The sequence below is a fragment of the Mobula hypostoma genome, chromosome 6 (assembly GCF_963921235.1).
Source record: "Mobula hypostoma chromosome 6, sMobHyp1.1, whole genome shotgun sequence".
Classification (NCBI taxonomy): domain Eukaryota; kingdom Metazoa; phylum Chordata; class Chondrichthyes; order Myliobatiformes; family Myliobatidae; genus Mobula; species Mobula hypostoma.
In genome coordinates this window covers 167,916,997-167,939,382 of record NC_086102.1, presented here as the reverse complement: position 1 = coordinate 167,939,382, position 22,386 = coordinate 167,916,997, and the positions used below count along the sequence as shown (strand labels likewise).

At 39.4% G+C, this 22,386-nt stretch overlaps 2 protein-coding genes across 2 annotated transcripts in view; one reads left to right on the top strand and one right to left on the bottom strand.

Annotated features, from left to right (window-relative positions):
* mettl5 (methyltransferase 5, N6-adenosine) overlaps nt 1-10,540 on the top strand; it is a 28,964-nt gene extending 18,424 nt beyond the window's left edge. Inside the window, exons 4-7 of the mRNA XM_063052205.1 lie at nt 2,948-3,030; nt 7,119-7,170; nt 8,501-8,550; nt 10,403-10,540. Of these exons, the coding sequence (XP_062908275.1) occupies nt 2,948-3,030; nt 7,119-7,170; nt 8,501-8,550; nt 10,403-10,444 (227 nt within the window). The 3' untranslated portion in view covers nt 10,445-10,540. The remainder of the gene's footprint in view (nt 1-2,947; nt 3,031-7,118; nt 7,171-8,500; nt 8,551-10,402) is intronic.
* On the bottom strand, nt 8,855-20,904 carry ssb (small RNA binding exonuclease protection factor La). Its single transcript, XM_063052204.1, has 12 exons — nt 20,772-20,904; nt 16,273-16,348; nt 14,550-14,653; nt 14,306-14,477; nt 13,630-13,737; nt 13,426-13,526; nt 12,929-12,988; nt 12,443-12,485; nt 11,755-11,895; nt 11,495-11,681; nt 11,254-11,382; nt 8,855-10,647 (listed from the first exon to the last, which is right to left on the bottom strand). Exons 2-12 carry the CDS (start codon nt 16,336-16,338, stop codon nt 10,547-10,549), a joined length of 1,212 nt encoding a protein of 403 aa, XP_062908274.1. The 5' UTR covers nt 16,339-16,348; nt 20,772-20,904; the 3' UTR covers nt 8,855-10,546.
* Between the last annotated feature and the right edge of the window lie 1,482 nt (nt 20,905-22,386).

Sequence of the window (22,386 nt, the reverse complement as noted above, 5' to 3'; positions counted from 1 at the left end):
ATTACCTCAGAATAACACACGTATCATATGGTTTCATTACCAATTATGCAAACAATTTCAGGCACTTTAAACAAATGAGGAAGCAGATCTGCAGACAATTTCCAAATCCACTTTTATTAGTAAATTTCAATTGCGTGGATATTAACAATGGCATAAGCAAGAGATCAAGCCTCATAATAAATCTGTATTCTCCCTTTGAATTCAGTGCTCAAATTTAAATCCATATTAGAATTATGCACCCAGTAAGAATCCTCAGTAAAACATTATAAGAGCAAAATAATCCAGACACTAGAAATCTAAAACACAAAATACTGAAAATTCTCTGAGGCAATGGCAGCATCTGTGCAGAGATAAACAGTTCACATAAACTACTCTCACCACAAGCATATTATCTGTTGTTTCCACCATCTTGTATCTTACTTTTATCCAAATATTTTTAGGGTGATAATGCAATACTGGTTACAAAGAAAGGGTAGTAAAATTTTGCCACTTTGTCATTAAGATAGCCAAACTTTGATAAGGAAATTTATTTGCAAGTACACATCAGGCTCTATATGTTACCGAAATCCAAATATGAATTTTAAAATTATGCAAAAATATTTGCATTTTACATTAACTTTTGTAATCTCTGGAAGCCTTAAGTGCACATGATGAGTACCTACTCTGGTAATGGAGGGAAAGGTGGCTGGCAGTCTGTGCAAGATTCCATGGACGTGAAATAACCAAATTTTAAAATAATAATACTTACGTTGATCAGAGCATCAGTCCCCAGAGTTTCTTTAAACAGTGGCACCACAATGAATGGGAAAATGGGGTTTCATTTTAATTAAACATCTACCAATTCATAGTCCATCATCACTGCATTGAAGTCTCAAACTATATACAGTGGATGCCGCTTAATTGGGACCGAGTCATTTTGCCAATTAAGCGGCTGCCCCAATTAGCTGAAGTTTCTTGTAAATAGATGGGGTTTCATTTTAATTAAACATCCACCAATTCATAGTCCATCATCACTGCATTGAAGTCTCAAACTATATACAGTGGATGCCGCTTAATTGGGACCGAGTCATTTTTGCCAATTAAGCGGCTGCCCCAATTAGCTGAAGTTTCTTGTAAATAGTTAAGAAGGTATAAAAGACATTGACTGAGTAACAAGTTATATATTTAAGTGAAATACAGGACAAATTAGAACACTACCAATACTACTACAATACTATAAAACTGTGTATTAGTTCCTAATATTATTAACAGGAATCCATCCAGTGTTCGCAATGAACAAAATCAACACAGTACCTAGTGCAGATAATGGACTGTCTTAATACAATACTTTTAAGGATTGCATCCTCCAAATCTTTATTTTCATTGTGACATTCAAGATGATTGTCGATACTGTGGTAAACCATGTTGTAACTGGGTTAACTGTCTGGACACGCCCCTCTGCTGACTGCCCCTGTGGCTCCTCCCACAGATCCTGTATAAAGATGTTTCGCCTTGCCCCTCCCCCTCAGTCCGGGGGCAGACACTCACCATGGAGGTCGTAAGGTCGTATTGTACAGCGAATAAAATTGAAGCGCACCTTCAATAACTCCAAAAGACTGAAGTTGGGTAAAATACTGAAAGGCTTTTATTCGCTGTACAGTACGACCTCCATGGTGAGTGTCTGCCCCTGGACTGAGGGGGAGGGGCAAGGCGAAGCACCTTTATTCAGGAATCTGTGGGAGGAGCCACAAGGGCAGTCAGCAGAGGGGTGTCTCCAGACAGTTAACCCAGTTACAACATATATATGGTTTACCACAGATACCCTCAAATTTTTTGTAGTGCCTAACTTGTTGAAGTAGTGAAATCATTTCATTTTCACTCCCAGCCGTTTCTGGCATCTCCAAGCCTGAATGCTTGAAGGAGCAGCGAGCAAAATAATTCTAACTTGTCTTACTGCTTAGTTCTCGCCAACAATCAGTGACAAAAATTACAGCTTTTTGAACACAAGCAAACTCATGCAACTGAAGCTATTTCGAAACTGTTCACTTTAAGCATGGTGTAGTGACTAATGGCCACACAACTGCCCATGACTGAGGCTAGTTAGAAACTATTTGCCAACGGTCTCCTGCCCCGATTAAACCACATGTCCCAAATAAATGAAGGGAATTTTCTCAAAAAGGTTTTGTTCTTTAGGAGTTGTCCCTAATAAGTGGCTGTCCTGATTAACCAGAACCCACCGTATTCTTAAGCTTAATTGAAATATTTTCCCAACTTCATGCTTTTGATAGTAAAAAAATGCTACCGTGGCAGGTGCTATCATTCAAGGTAATTAAACCACAGTGCCATGTTGCCTGGTATAGCAGGTGTTCTCCCACTATTTATTGTTTAAATACCCAGGGATACATTGACTGTTCATGACGTATTGCTGTTTGTTTGAACATATCCACATCTAGTGGCCATATAGCACTTGTAAAAGTAATCAAATGGCCTTGAACTGCTTTGAGATATTCTGAGTATATGGGAGTTGTTATATGACAACTTTACAGTTGAATGTATGCTGAACTTATTAATGCTGCAGAATTATAGTAATAAGTACAGTTAAGCTATTTCATCTAATTTTTGAGGTATTGCGAGATGACTCAGAATGCTGCTCTTCTCACTAAGATGTGTGTGTGTGTGGTTAATTTTAAAACTATGAAGAATTGGAATATAAGAGCATGAATGGCACATAGTGACCAACCGCTACTACCATCATCAATTTGTCAGTTAACTTACATCATTATCAATGACCACTTCAGATTCTGGTTATTTACAAGTATTTCCTTTGTGAACTAACCTGCTTGAGGGAGCAAGTAAGTAAATTAAGTCCTACAACAGGCAAGCAAAATATTGAGAACATTTTAACCATAACGAAAATAAGCTAATATCTTTTATTCAGTTTATTGTTTTCAAACATTTGTTTTTATAGGTATGGACATGATATTCCTCAGATCTGCTTTAGATATGGCAAGAACAGCTGTATATTCCCTTCACAAAACGGCAACCAGGGATGTAAGTGAATTTATGTGTTTTTCTGCAGCAAGGAACGAATTGTAGATGGGCTTTATATTGATCATTAGTTTAGAAAATTATTTAGATAAGTGACTGTCTTACCTATAATTTTGGACTCCAGAAATGAAGAACACTGCCTGACATTGCTTAAGCACCTCTATTTGGTCACCTCATGCATTTTCCTGAAGAATATAATCATGCCATTATTTTGCTATTAATTGTTCATATCCAAGTCCTTGACCTGGTGCTCTCTACTTGATAGCTCTATGAGCAGGTGAATTGTACTGGTTCAAGAAAATGGTCACCATCTCTTTTAAGGGTAAATATGACCAGTTACCAGCAATATCCTTACCCCAATTAAGCAAAATTTTCTTATGGTCGTCAACCTCCATATCCTTTTTATAACAAGAGTTCAGAGCAATGCATTCCTGAAATTATGTTCAAATCAAATTTACATTTGATTGAATTACATTTTTCTTATCATTTTCTCACACATATATTTCCAAGCCAGAATCTGTGCAGACTTGGGTTGTCTATAGCTGAAACTAAATCAATTGCTCAAAGGCCAAACAGTCTCGAGAGATGAGGTGGTTTACTTTTGTTCCCATTTCCTATGTACCCTACCGAGACACTAGAAAGTGAAATCTTGAATATTTCTTTCTATTTCACTCTCATTCACCCAAGCCTTCCCAGGATCGAGATAAAAGTCAGCAGACATGAGTGAATGTACAATTTCGAAATTGGCTTGATTTGCAGGTTAGATACTGTACATTTACCAATGAAATGACTACAGAAGCTTGTTACAAAAATGGCTTACAAGTACAACCGTCTTAAAACATCGCAAGTGAAATAGAAGGAAATAGTCAAGATCTGCTTTTACCTCTCATTTGGGTATGCAGTATAAGAAATTTTTTTTTTTGTTAATTTCAAAATATACTTTATTCAAAAATAAATATATACAATAAGCCATTCAATAACTTTTCATCCTTTACATACATTTCCATTATAGTCAGTACATATACGTATTTATAGCCACCCACATGGCACTCCAGTAGTTCAGCTTACCATATCATTGTTGAGGGGTATACTCTCCGCCCACCGACCCCTCCCACTCCCACGGGTGGAGAAACCTATACTGTGGTCCTTCCCCACCGGGCCCTTGCGGTGGCTGCACCGAGTTTCAGTGCGTCCCTCAGCACGTACTCCTGCAGCCGAGAATGTGCCAGTCGGCAGCATTCTCCCACGGACATCTCCATGTGCTGGTAGATCATCAAGTTTCGGGCCGACCAAAGAGCGTCTTTCACTGAGTTGATGATCTGCCAGCAGCACCGGATGTTGGTCTCCGTGTGCGTCCCCGGGAACAGCCCGTAGATCAGAGAGTCCTCTGTTACGCAGCTGCTGGGGATAAAATGTGACACTAGCCCGTCCATCCTCCTCCACACCCTCTTTGCGAACTGGCAGTGTGCAAAGAGGTGGGTCACAGACTCCTCCTCACTGCAGTCATCCCGTGGGCAGTGGGGTGCGGAGACGACGTTCCGGGCGTACAGGAGGGCTCTGACTGGGAGGGCCCCTCTCACCGCCAGCCAGGCGAGGTCTTGGTGCCTGTTGGTGAGATCTGGCGATGAGGCATTTTGCCAGATGAACTGGACAGTCTGCTCAGGGTAAGCAAGCCATCTAGACTCTCAAGACAGCATGGCCTTTGAGCAAGATCATGATTGTATTATCATCATTACATTTTAAGATAGTTATGAGTAAGGATAAAATTGTATCTTGCTGGAAGGTACAAAGTTATGGGAGGGCAGATTATGACAGGAAAGTATAGGAACTAAGGGCATTTATTGGGAGCAGCTGCTGATGGATAAGTCCACATCTGACGTGGGATTTGTTTAAAGACCAGCTGATTGGAGTTCAAGATAGTTATATCCTGGTAAGGATGAAAATGGAAACCTTGGATGACAAGAAGTCCTAAATTTAATCTCGGAAAAAAAGGAAGCCTACGGAAAGTTTAGAAAGCTAAAATTATACTGGCCCCTTATGGAATATTAATAGAGCAGGAAAGTGATGAAGTTGGCAATTAGGAAGGTCAAAAAGGGCCATGAACTGTCCTTAATTAGCAGGATCAAGGCTAGATTATGTTAAGAAGATAACTAAGGAGAGGGTAGGTCCACTCAAGGATAAAAAGGAATTGGTGGTTGGAGTCAGAACAAGTGCTTGAGGTATTAAATGAGTACTTTGTATCAGTATTTATAAAGAAGAATTTGAAGGATAGTGAAGGCAGAGTGGGACATGCTAATGTACTAGGACATTTTGAGATTAAGGAGGAGGTAGTGCTGGATTTTCTGAAAAGCACTAACGTGAATAAATCCCCAGGATATTGAAATACGTAAGCAAATGAGGAGATTGCTGGGACTTTGACAAGGATGCTTGTCTCCTCACTAGCAACAGTCAAAGTCGTAGTTAACTGAAAAGTAGCAAATATTTCTTTGCTCAGGAAAAGAAGTAGAGGTGATGCGGGTTAATTGTAGGCCAGTGAGCATCACATCAGTGATAAGGAAGCTATTAGAGAGGATAGTGAGGGGTAGGATTTATGCACATTTGGAAAGGCATGGCCTGCTTAGGGACAATCAACATGGTTTTGTACAGGGCAGGTAATTTACAAACTTGACTTGAGTGTTTTTTTGTGGAGGTGATAAAGGAGCTTATTGCGACTAAGCCAGTGGATGTTATCTACATGGACTTTAGTAAAGCATCTGATAGGGTACTTCATAGTAGGTTGATCCAGAAAATAAAGATGCATGGGATCCAGGGTGAATTGCAAGCTTGGATTCAGAATTGGCTTGCCTAAAGACAAAGAGTAGGAGTGGAAAGCTGTTATTCTGGCTGGAGGTCTATGACCAGTAATATTCTATAAGATTCAGTTTTGGGACCTCTGTGATATATATTAGTGATTTGGATGAAATTGTAAATGTGTGGATTAGCAAGCTTATTGGTTAACAGCAAGATTGGTGTAGTTGTGGACAAAGACTACAGTGAGATATAGATCAGTTACAGACATGGGCAGATGGAGTTTAATCTGGCCAAGAGTCAGGTGCTGCATTTTGGGAGGTCAAATGAAACGGGAAGGTATGCAGTTAATGGTAGACCCCTTAATGGCATTGAGGTACAGAGGAATCTTGGGGTCAAGGTCCATAGTTCACTGAAAGTAGGTATGCAAGTGGATAAGCTGGTAAAGAAGATGTACAGCATGCATATCTTAATTGGTAGGGGTGTTGAGTAAGGGTCATGCTGCAGCTATTAAAAAAAAACTTCAAACAGACTTAATTTGGAGCTATCACATACAGCTCTGATTGCCCCGTTATAGGAAGGATGTGGAGAAGATGCAGAAAAGGTTTACTAGGGAGGCTGCCTAGATTAGTGCGTATGAGCTATATGGCAAGACAAATTTGGGTTGTTCTCCCTAGAGCATTAGAAGCTAAGGGGAAATCTGACAAGAGGCTTTTAAAATTGAGAAGCATAGATAGGGTAGACAGTCAGAATCTTTTCCCCAGCATTGAAATATGAAACACCAGAGGACATTTTTTAAGGTTTGAGGGGTGAAGTTTAAAGGCAACATGATGGGCAGTATTTTTTTTAGGCAGGGAGTGGGTTACCAGGAGTGGTTATAGAATTGGGCATTTGGTGGAGTTGAAGAAGCTTTTATATAGACAGATGAATATGAAGGGAATAGAGGGATATGGATGATGCACAGGATATTGACTATAAATTGGCATCAAAATTGGCACAACATCATGAGCCAGTGCTGTAAAGTTTTAGAGTAGATACAGTAATTATTCTTTCAATGATAATGGAAAAAATGCACTAGATGACCCAAAGGAAACAAGTATGACTCAGTTTGAATGGCTGTACCAACTTAAAATGTTATCATTGTTCACGTAATGCTATTGAAGCTGCACACTAGATTACCACCTTTGGGAATGACATATAAAGGGTAAGATCATTGCTGGTAGTTGAGAAAAACTTACATTTTTTATTAAAAAGTTGTTATGCTTTTTTAAAGTGTGCCAGTTAAATATTAATTTCCTTTGTAGCATATTAAGAAGAAGGCTGATGAATGGAAAGTAAAGATGGAAGTAATTGCTGGTAAGTCCACTTACAAGATAAATACATTTTCACTACTGTAACTATGGTTCATAAAGAGTGGATTCTGCTAATTGGAACAACTCTTAAAGAACAAAAAACTGATTGAGAAATTAGCAGGATTAATTTCTTTGTTCATTTGGAACAGTATGCCGCTTAATTGAAGCAGGAAACTGTTGCCGAACAGTTTCCAATTATAAGTCACGTGTTAAGATACCACACTGTGTTGAGAGTGATCAGTTTTAAAATAGTGTCAGTGTGTGCGCGCTGGTATTCAAAAAGCAAAGAATGTTGTCACTTCAAAAAAATGAAGAATTTGAGAAAACCTGTTTAAAATCTTTTAATAAGGCAATTGAATAATAACTTCTGAATAATATTGTGATTGTAACTGTTTATTAACTAAATACTGGTGTGTACATATCTATGAAGATTTTAAAATACCGTTCAATATCAAGAGTTCTCACCTTATCAGGCACCAAGATAGCATGTGACATTTCTTGTATACACATTTCACTGTTCTCAGGTTGTTTAAAAAAAAGCTTTCACTGCTAGATTTGATAGTAAAGATCAGTATTATTTATCTTTTTATTATGGGAATTTAAAGAATTGAGAGGCGGCACTACGTGCCAACAAAATATTGTGTATGCTATCTTGGGCACATGTGCCATAGGTTCCCCAACATGCATCTTTCTTCAACATATTGATTTGGCCTCTACATCATTCTGCACTAGGGAATTAAATTTCACCACCTCCTGAAGTCTTGTATCTTACCCACATTTCCAGAAAGTTGGCATGCCTAGTTCTAGATCCTTAGGTGGGAAAACATCCTCCTGCATCCATTTGGGCAGATGTGTTAAAGGTTTGCACATTTCAATTAAATCTCATATTTTAAACTGTCATTGTGCAGTAACACACACAAAATGCTGAAGGAACTCAGGGCAGGCAGCAACTATGGAAATGAAAACAGTTGATGTTTCGGGCTGTTCTCAGGACTGAGAAGGAAGGGGAAATATGCCAGAATAAAAAAAGGTGGTGGGGGGTGGGGAAGGTGATAGGTGAATACAGGTGGAGTGGGAAAGATCAAGGGCTGAAGGAATCTGGTAAGAGTGAACAGGAGAAAGGGAAGGAGGGGACCCAGGGAGAATAAGCAGGTGAGAAGAGGTACTCAGGCCCAGTTGACTTCCATACCTTCTTTGCACCCCTTTCATGGCAGGTATCCTCCTTTCCTTGTATACACAGAGACCAAAATTGCACATATTTCATCATGGCACATTTGCAATGCTTCCATTAAACCCTGTATGAAAGCTGAAATCTGCTACTTTTTATTTAACAGAACTTAGGTATGACTTGCCAGCATCATATAAATTCCACAAGAGGAAATCAGTAAGTAAAATCTATTAATTGCTAGTTTTATTAAAAGTTATCAAGTAATGATTTCAATGAGAATGTATGTGGTATGATTAGTGATGTCTGCAGATAACACCAAAATTGATGATATGGATAATGAAGAATGTTGGCCAAGGTCACAACATATTGATCAACAGAAAGTGGATTTAAAAAAAACCTCAGATGGAATTTAACTTTGGCAAGTGATGTGTTTTTGGAAATTAAAGCAGGGCAGGACAATTTAATGGCAAGGCCCTCAGCTGCGTGCGTGTGTGTGTATGTGTATAGATAGACCGAACAGAGACCTAGGGATACAAATACACAGTTCCCTAAAAATGGTTAAATACAGAGACATCATCGTGAAGGAATTTGATATGCTTTGAATTCCACCCCATGTCAGAGAGGGCAACAGGCCTATGCTTTCCTAGCTGTGATCACAGCATTTAAACCATAAGGCACTAGAGCAGAATTAGGCCATTCAGTCCAAGCCTGTTCCACTGTGGCTAATTTATTATTCCCTTTGACCCCTAACCTTTGACACCCTTTCTTTAAATATACCCAACGACTTGGCCTCTACAGCCATCGGTAACAATGAATTCTACAGCTTTGCCAACCTGACTAAAGAAATTCCTCCTCATCTGTTATAAAGGGACATCCTAATATTCCGAGGCTGTGCCTTCTGGTTCTAGCCTCCCCCATTATAGGAAACATCCTCTCCATATCCACTCTGTCTAAGCCTTTCAACATTCCATGTGTTTCAATGAGATCACCCCATTAGAACAAAGGTGGTAGAATGGTACAAAACATGGGTTAAACTACACATGGAGTATTGTGATTAACCTAGAGAGTGTGCAGACCACTCAGAAGAACTTTGACTAGATAGGCTGGAACTGTTTTCCCTGGCATGGGAAAAACTTGGAGGCAGTTTTAGGGAGGTTTATAAAATCATGAAGGGCAGTATTCTCCTCTGTCTAGAGGAAGTCTAAAATCAGGACAGCATAGGTACAAAATAAGAAGAGAAATTAAAGGGGATCTGAGGGCAGTTTCTTCCCAGAGTGATGGGTATAAGGCACAAGCTGCCATCTGTGACAGAGGAAGCAATCAGCATATTTGCAACACATTTGGACAGATACATGGATATGCAAGATATTGATTAAAATGAGCAGCCTAGATTAATTGACCTGAAAGGCTGTTTCCTTGTTCTAAATCAATAAATGAAATCAATTTTAGATCCAAACATACTTTTTAAGGAACTCAAAGTACAAAAGTTATTACAATTTCTAGATTGATAATTACCATCAAGTCATTTTCAACTTTCCCTTAAATTTAGCAACAAATTCTCAAAGCAATTTGCAAATTATCAAAATATTTGGGCTGATGAAAATTACCATGGTTTTATTCAACTTGGTTTCTTAATCTAATGTACTAACAACAGTGCACAACTATTGAAGGACTGCATTTCCTTCCCATTCCAAAGCATAGAGATTTAATACACATTTAGATCGTAGAGATTTAATACACATTTAGATTGTGAATCTTTGTTCATTTTTGATCCAATTAAAGATGGCATTCACTGTAGATAAAACTACAGATTGGTATCAAATCCATTGCATGTGCTGAGGCTTAGATTTGCATACTAGCAGTATTGTATTTTTATAAATAAAAATGTTAATCTTTAGTACTTGAAGTACACAATATTTAGTTCCCACCATTAAATGATCCGTATAGGAAACTAATATTGCATTACGCCAAAATATGTTTTAACAAAGTTTTTATAAAAACATCCACACTTAAGCATGCAATTAAGGCATCTTCAAATTTACAGCAGTGCACTTGTTTTAAATTGCAGATTGACATTGAAGTGGACTTCATCCGATTCTCAGCTAAATAAATCCTTGAAGAGATGCAATGTGAAGGCTGTCTGAATTAAACAGTGAAGACTCCTTGGATGGGACATGTGCTCTATCTGTTCTTTTTATACAACAAAACAATCTCATTGATCACTAGATTCATTTTGTGTTTTTGGTTGTTTTGCTGCAGGCTCATTCACAGATTCAGTTTCTTCAAGTGTTCGCTTCTTTGGACTTGTAGTAGCTAAATTAGATAAAGGAGTTTGATTAGTTTAAAACAGATTTGCAGTAGAGAACAAGAATTTTAAACTGGACCAATAACTCAAATTGTACTTAGGGTAAAAATATCCTGATCTTTATAAAATATCAGGGTCACGTTCTTACAATTAACTTTCAATGTTGTCCCAATAGAAACTCAGTTTGCTCATATTTAAGAACAGGAGCATATTTACTGAGTAAAATGTGTTAGATAGTAATATATGAAGTGGAACTTCCCACAAGTACATTAAATATTTTGTAAAGTGATACTAAATAACTAAAAATATTCTGAAAGAAGCATTTGCTTTTTCTATCTGCATTGCTAAGATCTGGAGTGTTGGGAAGCTGAACATTTAACAGATGAGCCCGCTCAACCTTTCGTGTGCAACATAATTCTTCAATTGACAGGTTAACAATTTAGTTAAGAGGTAAATATATTGAAGATGAATATTGAGATAAATTTCCTAAGATTGCAATGCAATTCTTACTCTGCATCAGTTTACTCTCAAAGATTGGGCATGTGCATTTACCACATGAATAGTTCCAAGTGTTGGATTTAACTATCACTTACAGTGCAAGTTTGGCAACTTACCAGCCTCTCCAGTTTCCTGCGCTTCCTCACTGTCTTCATCCTCAAATGTTGTTTTCTTGCCTTGGAACTGTACCCTTTGTGGTCCGCAGCCTCCTTTGCCACCTCTTCCTTTACCCCGACCTTTTCGCGCTGCAGGTAAATAGCACAAGTATATTTGCAAAATAGAGCAGCATTTTGAGTATTATAATGAATATTAAGTTGCAAAATAAAGCAGGTGACAACCCCAGTTATAAAGCTTTACCTTTGACTCTATGTCTGTTTAGAGATTCCTGTTGGTCTTCTATTATCTTCTTTAAAATTGATTTTTCCTCTTCACCATCAACCATTTCCCAAGTCACTTCTTTGTCTCTCAAAAGCAATTTTCCATCATGAGCTGCTTTTGCCTTTTCAAGTATTTCTTTTGCATTTGTTTTGAAAAGGATATTTCCCTAAATCCAAAATGAATCTTTATAGAATATATAAAAAAACTTAATTTTTGAAATTATTAAAATGAAAATTTACCTCTTTAGCACCCCTTATAAAATCTATCCACTGTATTTCACCATGAGTGGAGAATATTTCATGAATATCTTCCCTGCATGTCTGATCGGTCAAATCACCAGCAAACTTCAGCAAGCACCCAGTTCTTTCTTCAAAAGATTTCTTTAAAAATAAATACAGAAGTTTTCTTTAAAAAGCAGCAACATGTTATGATCTTCATCCCATTGTCTCTTCCAACCATAACTCCAGATTTTGATACTTAAACTCTGACATTATGCACATTCCTGTATATTTTCCTCCATCATTGGTGGAATGCACCCAGCTATCTGAGCATTAGAATTCCTCAAAACTTTGTTCTGCACCGAAACTTGCAACTTTGGTAGCTCTAAAACACTTGTGCTGTGATTGCACCTCTTAACATATTCCACTGAAATCAGCTGGATGTGGCTTTACTAAACATTGTAGAAGCTCGCTCCAACTGGGAAAACAACTTCATTGTATTGAAAATTTCAAGTGAAACTTTTCTGCTGTTTAAGAATTTTGACTGCTTCAAGCTATCTAAATCTATACAGTTCAAGGCAGCTTGATGTAGTCAAATGCTTAATAAGTGGAAAATTTTCCTGGTACTCCATTTATTCATAATTCAAAGCCGTTTCCAACATCCTTTTTAAATGTGTTAGTGAAAGCAAGCAAGTTTTTGTGTACTTACCTTGGCCAGCACATCTTCAGTATTTTTCTGCTGTTCTTTATCACTAAGATAAACAATACTGATTTCAACCAAGGGAATTTGCATAACAAGGATAATTCAGATATTTTGGCAAATCTACTATGTAGTCAATGGATTATTGTCAGTCAAATCTTTAATGTTGGAAGAGGAAAACAAATGCCATAATTCCCTGCAATTTTTTCACCACTTAAATTTGAAAAAAGGGAAAACTAAAATATGTTCAACTAGATGCAGTACTTCCAGTTTTCCAAGACAAAAGCACCCATCTTATCTGCTCATATTAAGATACAGACAACTGCCAATGGGTAGATTTGACTTAAAATTAAAATTAGTGATTTCTAAAAATATTTCTTGAAACTAAATTTCATTATCATCCAATTTTTTTGCAGCCTTACCCCCCTACATCAATTTAAAGATACTCATTAACAAAATAGGGATAGTATGGAATTAGTTGTTGAATTTACTTACATTTTAGATTTTGCTTTATGCTGCTTTCTCTCTTCGGCTTTTTTTTGAAAATAAGCATCTCTTAAGAAAAATAAACATTCTTAAATTCATTAAAATGCTAAATTCTGATCTTGTAGATGTATTTATTTGAAAAGCCCCACAGAATTTAAATAGCTGTAATGGTAAAATAATGGGTTTTATAACAAAAAATGCTCGTTTCTTAGCACCCCTGAATAAAGATATTTGAACAGTAATGCTGACAGCAGCATAATCTGACCTTTTGACTCGAGTGGAAATTTAATCTCAAATTAAATCCCCTCCTATGTGCCCCCACTACCGAAACAAAATCAAAAAGGATGCAGTATTTTCTGCATTGAGGAGATCATGCCTACTTTCAGAATTATACACTAGCACTGTTTTCGACCACCTCCTGCACCCCCCCCCCCAAAGTTACAGAAGTAGAACTTGTATTCTTATTCAGGCATTCTCCTATCGCTTCAGCAAATTTTTTGACTTACTTGAAAAGTACAATCATTTCAGTTTCTTTATACTTCCACCCTGGAGCTTCAACAAATTTTGTAGCTGAATCTAGACTGTCAAAGACGACAAATACTGATCCCTGTTGCAGAACAGTGGGAACAACTTAGTTAATTTTGTCATTTCTTGGCTTTGGATATTTTTGAAGGTGAAGGAGGGAGGGAGAAGGGGAGACAAATACAAACCTTAAACTGCCTCTGCAGTGTTCTCCTCATTTGTATATTTTCCACAGGTCCACTTTCATCAAACCAGTCCTTAATCTCATCAAGTGTTGCACTTGTAGGAAAGCCTTTCTGTTTAAAATGTTTAAAAAGTTAACCTTTTGGTAAATACAGAAGAATATATTTTTTTTAAACAAATGCATTTCAAATTCAAGAGGTTTCCTCTCAAAGTTTAAAATATTCATTATTTTATATTTCTGAAAGGCTAACATTTACACCAAGGCAATAACTGCAACCCGTCAATGAAAGTTATCATGAATTAGGTAAAATACTTTCCAGTAAACTGTTCCAGCAAGTTACAAACTTATTTGGTCAAAGTACATTTTTATACACCCATTGGTGGCACATTCCTAATCTGTAATTTATTAGAACAAAACACCCTTCTCACCTCCGGCTAGCAGATAACATCCACTGAGTGATACCAACACTAAAATCAGACCGACAGACTCTGAATGGAGACACTAACGTAATAGACAACAGCTCTAGACATTCAGTTATTTCCAAATGTCTTAATGCACTTAAGGTTTGTACTCTCAACGTTACCTTTTCCCCCAAAAGTTATTTAAGAAAATCACATGCTTTTCTCTCAAGTATAATCCAGTATACTTTTAACAAAGTTAGATTCATCAGGAATACTTACGACATAGACAGATCTGGCTTTAATAGAGTTTTTATACTCCTCAAGTTCAGGAAGAGGCTTGCTAGGAGAACGGCGGATTTTGGATTTGTCCTCACTTATTTCTAAAAGTCCACTTTTGGATTTCTTGAGACCTTCTACTATTACAGTGAAATCTGTTGTTAGACGACTTAACCTGCAAGACATTTTCAAGATTCAGAGATAATTTACATCACTACTTGCTTTAGCCAACTGCAATTTTCCTTACCTGTTAAACTTAATCATGGTTTCTAGGGGTATCCAGCCATCATCCAACTTGATCTGTTCTTTGAGAAATTTATCTCTTGGCAAATTGTGATCACCAAAGTAATACTGTACAAACACAAAGTACAGAAGCTGTCAAAATGCACTTCCTAGGAAAAGTCGCTGCCCCATCTGCTACCCAAATAAAGCCATGACAAGCTTAAAATTTCAAGTACTAAAGTTTTTAATCTTTAACCCCAAGAAATGTAATCGTGACCCAAGAACAGCACCACAGGCCTTTACTGAGAAAAATCAGTTAAAGATATAATTAGAAAACTTTGAACACTTTAGAATTGTTAAGAATTTAGAGCAACAGGTTGTAAACTAAAACCAAATCTGCATTCAACCCATCCATTAGCACAACAGTGAAGCAGAAGTAGAATTCCATGCAATTCTCTAACCAAAAGGGAATTCACTGCAACAAGAAAATGAAATTTCTCATTTGCACGTCTCTGATCTGAACCTGTGGCAGAATCAAATATTTCACCCAAGAAACAATTGACTTGTTACAAGCAGTGATACTGATGAAAAGTATTGGAACATTCTTCCTCCATCAGAACTAGAAGAGCTTGAGACTTATGAAAAAGACTTGCCATAATGTAACTTTTGGGAAACTGAAATAAAAAGTGTTGGAAAGAACAGTCAATAGGTCTTCAACCGCTTTTCTCTTCACAGGTGCAGAATGACTTGTCGAATGTTTCCAGCATTTTCTGACTCCAGTTTTGAAATGGCCATTGGTTTCTTCACATGTTGTTCAACACCACCCCCCCCACCCCCCCCCAAACAGGCAACTTGGCACACCTACTGGATAATTTTGATGCAAATTTAAAGTGCCTTCTACCAGATAAGCCTTTAAAGGTGATATTCGGACAGGCCATAATCAAATAAATTAAAAGCACACAAAATAATAAAACAATATTGGGAAGACAGATTAGGGCTTTATGTTCAGGGATTCTGTTAAGCTAACATATGCAGATTTAGTTAAGCAGGCTGGGAATGAACATTATTTTTTATACTTGTTAAGATACAGAACAAAAATGTGGAATACGACAGAATCACACAAAGTTCAGATCGATAATGGAGAATGAATAAACACAGCAAAGAAACTGACGGGGACGCCAGTATCAGTGGATGAATTAGTCATGATGAGGGATGAAGATTAGGATGGAAGTACTGGTTTCAACTCAATCTTCAAAGGAAGTGCTTCAGAAATTTGAAAAAGTACAGCATATTTGATACTGAGGAGAACATCACACATGTGAGCTGACCATTGGAACAAAACAAAATCAAGACGATATATAAATAGGGGTCTTGATCTGGTTCAGCAACAAACCCAGGACCTGCACATAAAAGAGGACACCCTAGGTATGGAAGTCAACACAAGTTGGTAGCCCAATACTATAGCCTACATCACTTGTTTTCTGCTACAGTGTACTAAGGTTCTAGTAACAAGGAGGAGAAAAGCAAAATGAGCGGAGTAGATAGGAAGCTAACTCATGATAGCTAAAGAGCAGCTACATATTTACCCAGCCAAATTACAAAGAGAATCTGCAGAACTTAAGCTTGCAATACTCATTTTTAAAAAAAGAACAGTTTCTAAATTGAAAAAAAATCAATGAAATTTCTATCCAATATCAAACTTTATTCACATCTATCAAATTATCCGAATGCATTTCGGTATTACATACTTCAATCTGTTCACATATTTTCTTCTCAAGTGGAGTCATTTCTAGTGCCACTCCATTCTCCGCCATTTTGGCAAATCTGTACAACAGAAAATGCATAATCCAAGAGATTCAAGATTAATGTCTTTCCAGTACACAATTGCAAAGGAGAACTAAATAATTTACTCCAGATCTGATGCAGCACAAATAAGATACAAGGTAGCTTACATAGATTGGCTGCAGGTCCACAAAGTGACACGAGGTACCCTGTACACAAGGGGACTGACAGGAAATTTACTTATTTACTGAGATACAGCATGGAATCGGCCTTTCTGGCCCTTCGAGCCGTGCCGCCCAGCAACCCGATTTAAGCAACACACACAAAACGCTGGTGAACGCAGCAGGCCAAGCAGCATCTATAGGAAGTAGTACAGTCGACGTTTCGGGTTGAAACCCTTCGTCAGGACTAACAGAAAAAAGAGATCGTAAGAGATTTGAAAGTGGAGAGAGAGGGGGAGACCTGAAAAGATAGAAGACAGGAGGGTGAGGGGGAGGGATGGAGCCAAGAGCTGGGAAGTTGATTGGCATAAGGGATACAAGGTAGGAGAAGGGGGAGTATCATGGGACGGAAGGCCTTGGAAGAAAGAAAGGGGGAGGGGAGCACCAGAGGAAGACAGAGAACAGGCAAAGAGTTATTGTGAGAGGGAAAGAGAGAATAAATAAATAGGGATGGGGTAAGAAGGGGAGGAGGGGCATTAACGGAAGTTAGAGAAATCAATGTTTATGCCATCAGGTTGGAGGCTACCCAGATGGAATACAAGTTGTTGTTCCTCCAACCTGAGTGTGGCTTCATCTTGACAGTAGAGGAGGCCATGGATTGACATATCAGAATGGGAATGGGATGTGGAATTAAAATACATGGCCAATGGGAGATCATGCTTCCTCTGGCAGACAGAGCGTAGGAGTTCAGCGAAGCGGTGTCCCAATCTGCGTCAGGTCTCACCAATATATAGAAGGCCACACCGGGAGCACCGGACACAGTATATCACACCAGCAGACTTGCAGGTGAAGTGTCACCTCACCTGGAAGGACTGTCTGGGGCCCTGAATGGTGGTGAGGGAGGAAGTGTAAGGGCAGGTGTAGCACTTGTTCTGCTTACAAGGATAAGTGCCAGGAGGGGAGATCAGTGGGAAGGGATGGGGGGGGAACGAATGGACAAGGGAGTTGCATAGGGAGCGATCCCTGTGGAAAGCAGAAAGTGGGGGGGAGGGAAAGATGTGCTTAGTGGTGCGATCCCGTTGGAGGTGGCGGAAGTTATGGAGAATTATATGTTGGACCTGGAGGCTGGTGGGGTGTTAGGTGAGGACAAGAGGAACCCTATCCCTAGTGGGGTCGCGGGAGGATGGGGTAAGAGCAGATGTGCGTGAAATGGGAGAGATGTGCTTGAGGGCAGAGTTGATGGTGGAGGAAGGGAAGCCCCTTTCTTTTTTAAAAAAAAGGGAAGATATCTCCTTCGTCCTGGAATGAAAAGCCTCATCCTGAGAGCAGATGCAGCGGAGACGGAGGAATTGCGAGAAGGGGATGGCGTTTTTGCAAGAGACAGGGTGGGAAGAGGAATAGTCCAGGTAGCTGTGAGAGTCAGTAGGCTTATAGTAGACATCAGTGGATAAGCTGTCTCCAGAGATAGAGACAGAAAGATCAAGGAAGGGGAGGGAGGTGTCGGAAATAGACTAGGTAAATTTGGGTGGAAGTTGGAGGCAAAGTTGATGAAGTCAACAAGCTCAGCATGCGTGCAGGAAGCAGCGCCAATGCAGCGAAGGAAAATTGGGGGACGGATACCAGTATAGGCTTGGAATATGGACTGTTCCACATAGCCAACAAAAAGGCAGGCATAGCTGGGACCCATACGGGTGCCCACACCTACACCTTTAGTTTGAAGGAAGTGGGAGGAGCCAAAGGAGAAATTATTCAGAGTTAAGGACCAATTCCGCTAGACAAAGCAGAGTGGTGGTAGAGGGGAACTGGTTGGGTCTGGAATCCAAAAAGAAATGGAGAGCTTTGAGACCTTCCTGGTGGGGGATGGAGGTACATAGGGACTGGACATCCATGGTGAAAATAAGACGATGGGGACCAGGGAACTTGAAATCATTGAAAAAAAAGCCCAGAGCATGAGAAGTGTCATAAACATAGGTGGGAAGGGATTGAGCAAGGGGGGGATAAAACAGTGTTGAGGTATGCAGAAATGAGTTTGGTGGGGCAGGAGCAAGCTGAGACAATAGGTCTACCTGACCCCTGATTTAACCCTGGCCTAACCACAGGTCGGTTTACAACAACCAACTAACCTACCAACCAGTATGTCTTTGGACTGTGGGAGGAAACCCATGAAAACCCCCTACAGCAGGAATTGAACCTGCGCTAACCACAACATTACCATGCTGCAAGTATTGGTGACTGGGGGGGAGGGTTAGTGGGTGGAGGCGTGGATCAGCCGTATTGCTCGAGTCCAGTGGTCCGAGGGTGGATACTGCGTAGCTGACTCCCTGATGGGAGCAGGACAAACCATCCATGAGCAGGGTGGGCAGGTGGTTCAAATTAAATATTAAGCCATTTCCAATCAAATAAAATGTTCCTTCACACTGACTTGACTTTAGTATACACTTGGGAAAATTATGTGTTGTTAAAGGGCATAATTGTGCCTAAGTAGTTAACCATTGTACATGTAAAATGACACTAATATTTAATATGAATACTTACACATTAAAATATTTGTATTCATGTAAGGGTTTCAGAATTTTAGGCAGGCCAAACTGCTTTGCAGCAAAAACTGAACTACTGAAGTTAGTAACTGCAGTAGTTGGATAACCATCCCACAAAAAAAATACAATCCATTTCTGACAATTAGGTCAGGATATGTAAAAAAAATAATTGCTTTCCCACTGATTCAGCTGACAGACACATTTGATGGCCACAGCTGATTTTAATTACGTCAAATTTGTGTCCAAACATGCCATTTGGTACCCTTGGATAGCAGGCATTCCTAAATACAAACTATGATTACTAAACAGGACTTCCATCAGGTTTTGCTCTCTTCCTGTATTTTTAAATTAGACATTAACAGGTCATAGTTTTAAGGTGCTTGGAAGTAGGTACAGAGATGTCAGGGGTAAGCGCTTTTTTTTTTAAACACACGGAGTGGTGAGTGTGTGGAATGGGCTGCCGGCGGCAGTGATGGAGGTGGAAACGATAGGGTCTTTTAAGAGACTCCTGGATGGCTACATAGAGCTTAGAAAAATAGAGGCTATGGGTAAGCCTAGGTAGTTCTAAGGTAAGGACATGTCTGACACAGCTTTGTGGGCCGAAGGGTCTGTATTGTGCTGTACGCTTTCTATGTTTCAAACTTATGCTTACAATTTTCTTAAAATTCTCCTGCACCCAAGAACCATTGTCCTATGACAGAGGTAAATTATTCCTCTCCTCAAAACCAGCGTGAATAAGCGTCACGATGGTTTAACCTATACATTACACCTACAGTGTAATGTCCAATTCAAATATGAAATCATTCCTAACTAAGCAAAATCTATTTTGACGTTGGTAATTATATATTGGAAAGTAAAGTAAATTGGAATTAAAAATTCATAAATTAGCCCCATAATCGACTCATGATCATGTTCAATCCGGTGGCAAATATTTCGAAACAAATCTCAATGGCTCATAGGGAAAGACTGTGGACGCTGGTGATCTGAAGATATAATCTGTTATCGATGATTATCCTTGAGCCTTAATGACTCTCGTTCCTCTGCACAAATACATTTTTCGTGGATTTAGGGCAGTGTAGGTTTTAAGATGCCAAACGTCTTTCCCCATCCCTCTCTTTAAGTAAAATGAACATCATTTGCTAAGCTTCAAGGTTTATTAAAACCGGTCCAAACGATGGCTTCCAATACATTAAGATTAGAAATATATGTTGTTAGGAAATTACATTCTGCTTTTTCTTGCGTTAGAAAAAAGGGCTTCGAGGCCTGTTGAATCATGCCGTAATTGCGAACAGAACCGACACAAATAAATTGTGTATTTATTCCTGATTAAACACGTAGACCCAATTTACAGTCCAGAGTCAATGAAAATCGTGCTCTGAAAAGTGCTGTAAACGGACACTGGAAGTAGTAGAAAATTCAGCTCGCTTCATTGATCCTGCTCCGCTCAGCCGAGCCACGGCCGCGCAACCACGCGGTCACCAGGTTGCATGCAGGCACGGAGATCACTGAGCTAAGCCGGCCACCCTAACTGGGCAGCCCTTACGGCAGTGTAAATACAGCCAGCCGTACACCAACGCCGGGGAGCGGGATGAACGGCTCCCATTTGCCCACTGACCACCACACGCCGAAAACAGGGCAGCCAGAGCCCGAGCAGAGACTGGCCACGAGAGATACAGGACCTCCATCTTCTCATTCCACCCACCCCATGCCTCCTGTACACAAAGACCCGCGCCGCGGCCCGCAGAAAATTTCATCACCATCACCTACCCAGCTAGAGCAACAATCCGCCGAAGCAGCCGCGCAAACCCAGCCGCCGCTCGACCACCGCTTCTTAAAGCCTCCCCGGCCTCGCGCTGGCACCCGGCGTCGTGACGCAGGCGATGAACTCCGGCTGTGCGCAGGCGCGAAGTGTACTGCTGCGCCCACACGTGGAGGATCTCCAGTCCGGTTCTGTAGTCCCTTATGGTCATAGGTCCTTCAGCCGCATTACTTTCCACTCTCCGTCATCAGTGTTATGGTAGTGGCTCGATTTTCGTTGCGGGGTGAGTTGTTTGTAAAGGTTTCAGAGGGCAACCTAGCATCATAAACCAAAGACCGAGCAGTCCCAACGTAAGACTGTACAACTAATAGAAAACAACAAAAGCGAAGGGAAACTAAATTAAAAATGATGACATTATTAGCAGTGTTCACTTTCCCTTAAATTTGCCCATCAGTGCAAAGCAGCATCCATCATCAAGGACCTCCACTATCCTCTCTTCAGGAAGAAGGTACAGGAGCCTTAGGTAAGTCGTTCAGGAGCAGTTATTACCCTTCAACCATCAGACTCCTGAACCAGTGTGGACATCTTCACTTACCACAACACTAATCTGTTCATTTGACTCACCCTCAAGGACTTTACAACTTAAGTTCTCAGTTTTATTTATTTATTTATTATTATTTCTTTTTGGGTTTGCACTATTTATGTGTAGTTTTTCATTGATTCTATTGTACTTCTTTTGTTCTATTGTGAATGCCTGCAAGAAAGCGAATCTCAGGAAAATTGGTGATACATACATATTTGGATAATAAATTTACTTTGTGAAAGACCCCAAGCATACTGAATAACACCACATTCAAGAAAAAGAGTAAACAAGGTGTTTTTTAAAATTTTCATACATTGCAAGCATGTTTTATCTCTAGAGCCATCTACTGGCATGGATAAAATTTCAGAAGTCCAGAACTGGATGAATTAGACAGTCCCACATGATTTAAGGCCTCCACTTTCCTAGTCTAAGCCAAATGCAAAGCTAATATATTAATTAGTAATTACCAATATTATCTGATTTCATTGGCATTGATTGAACTATATAAATAAACAAGATATGCATTTAGATAGCTCCATTCACAAGAAGCAGTGGTGGACAACACAAGCTGGGAGAAGCAAGCTGTTAGAAGACTATTGTCTCTTTGTCTGAGAAGACGGACTCTTGACCTCACAATCTTTGTCATAGTCCTTATTGTCTGCCTACATTACACTTTATTCTGCATTTTCCTCGCACTACCTCAATACTGATTTGATCAGTATTGATCAAAGATCAAAAACAAAGTTTTTCACTGTATATTTGATAATAACAAACCAGTTTAACATCCTTCATCAGACAGTAACTTGCCTCAAGGAGAACTCTCAAAGCTGAAAGCAAAAAGAGAAGGGATGAAAGGAGAAAACCACCTTGTCATACATCTTTTTCACATTGGTTGTTTGCCTATCATTGTAGTTTTTCACTGATTCTATTGAATTTCTTTGTACCTACTGTGAATGCAAGTCCTGGGTATGACGCTAAACTGCAACCGGTGATGAGGCTCTGATTGGGGACTTGCAGAGCTTTGGGGAAAGTGGAGTTAC

What these genes read in the sequence shown, in the direction of transcription:
- ssb (XM_063052204.1), bottom strand. Translation starts at nt 16,338, where the DNA reads ATGGCGGAGAATGGAGTGGCACTAGAAATGACTCCACTTGAGAAGAAA. An exon ending in ACCATGATTAAGTTTAACAG is followed by an intron (nt 14,478 to 14,549) that starts GTAAGGAAAATT and finishes AATGTCTTGCAG; the next exon opens with GTTAAGTCGTCTAACAACAG. An exon ending in AAGCCAGATCTGTCTATGTC is followed by an intron (nt 13,738 to 14,305) that starts GTAAGTATTCCT and finishes CATTTTAAACAG; the next exon opens with AAAGGCTTTCCTACAAGTGC.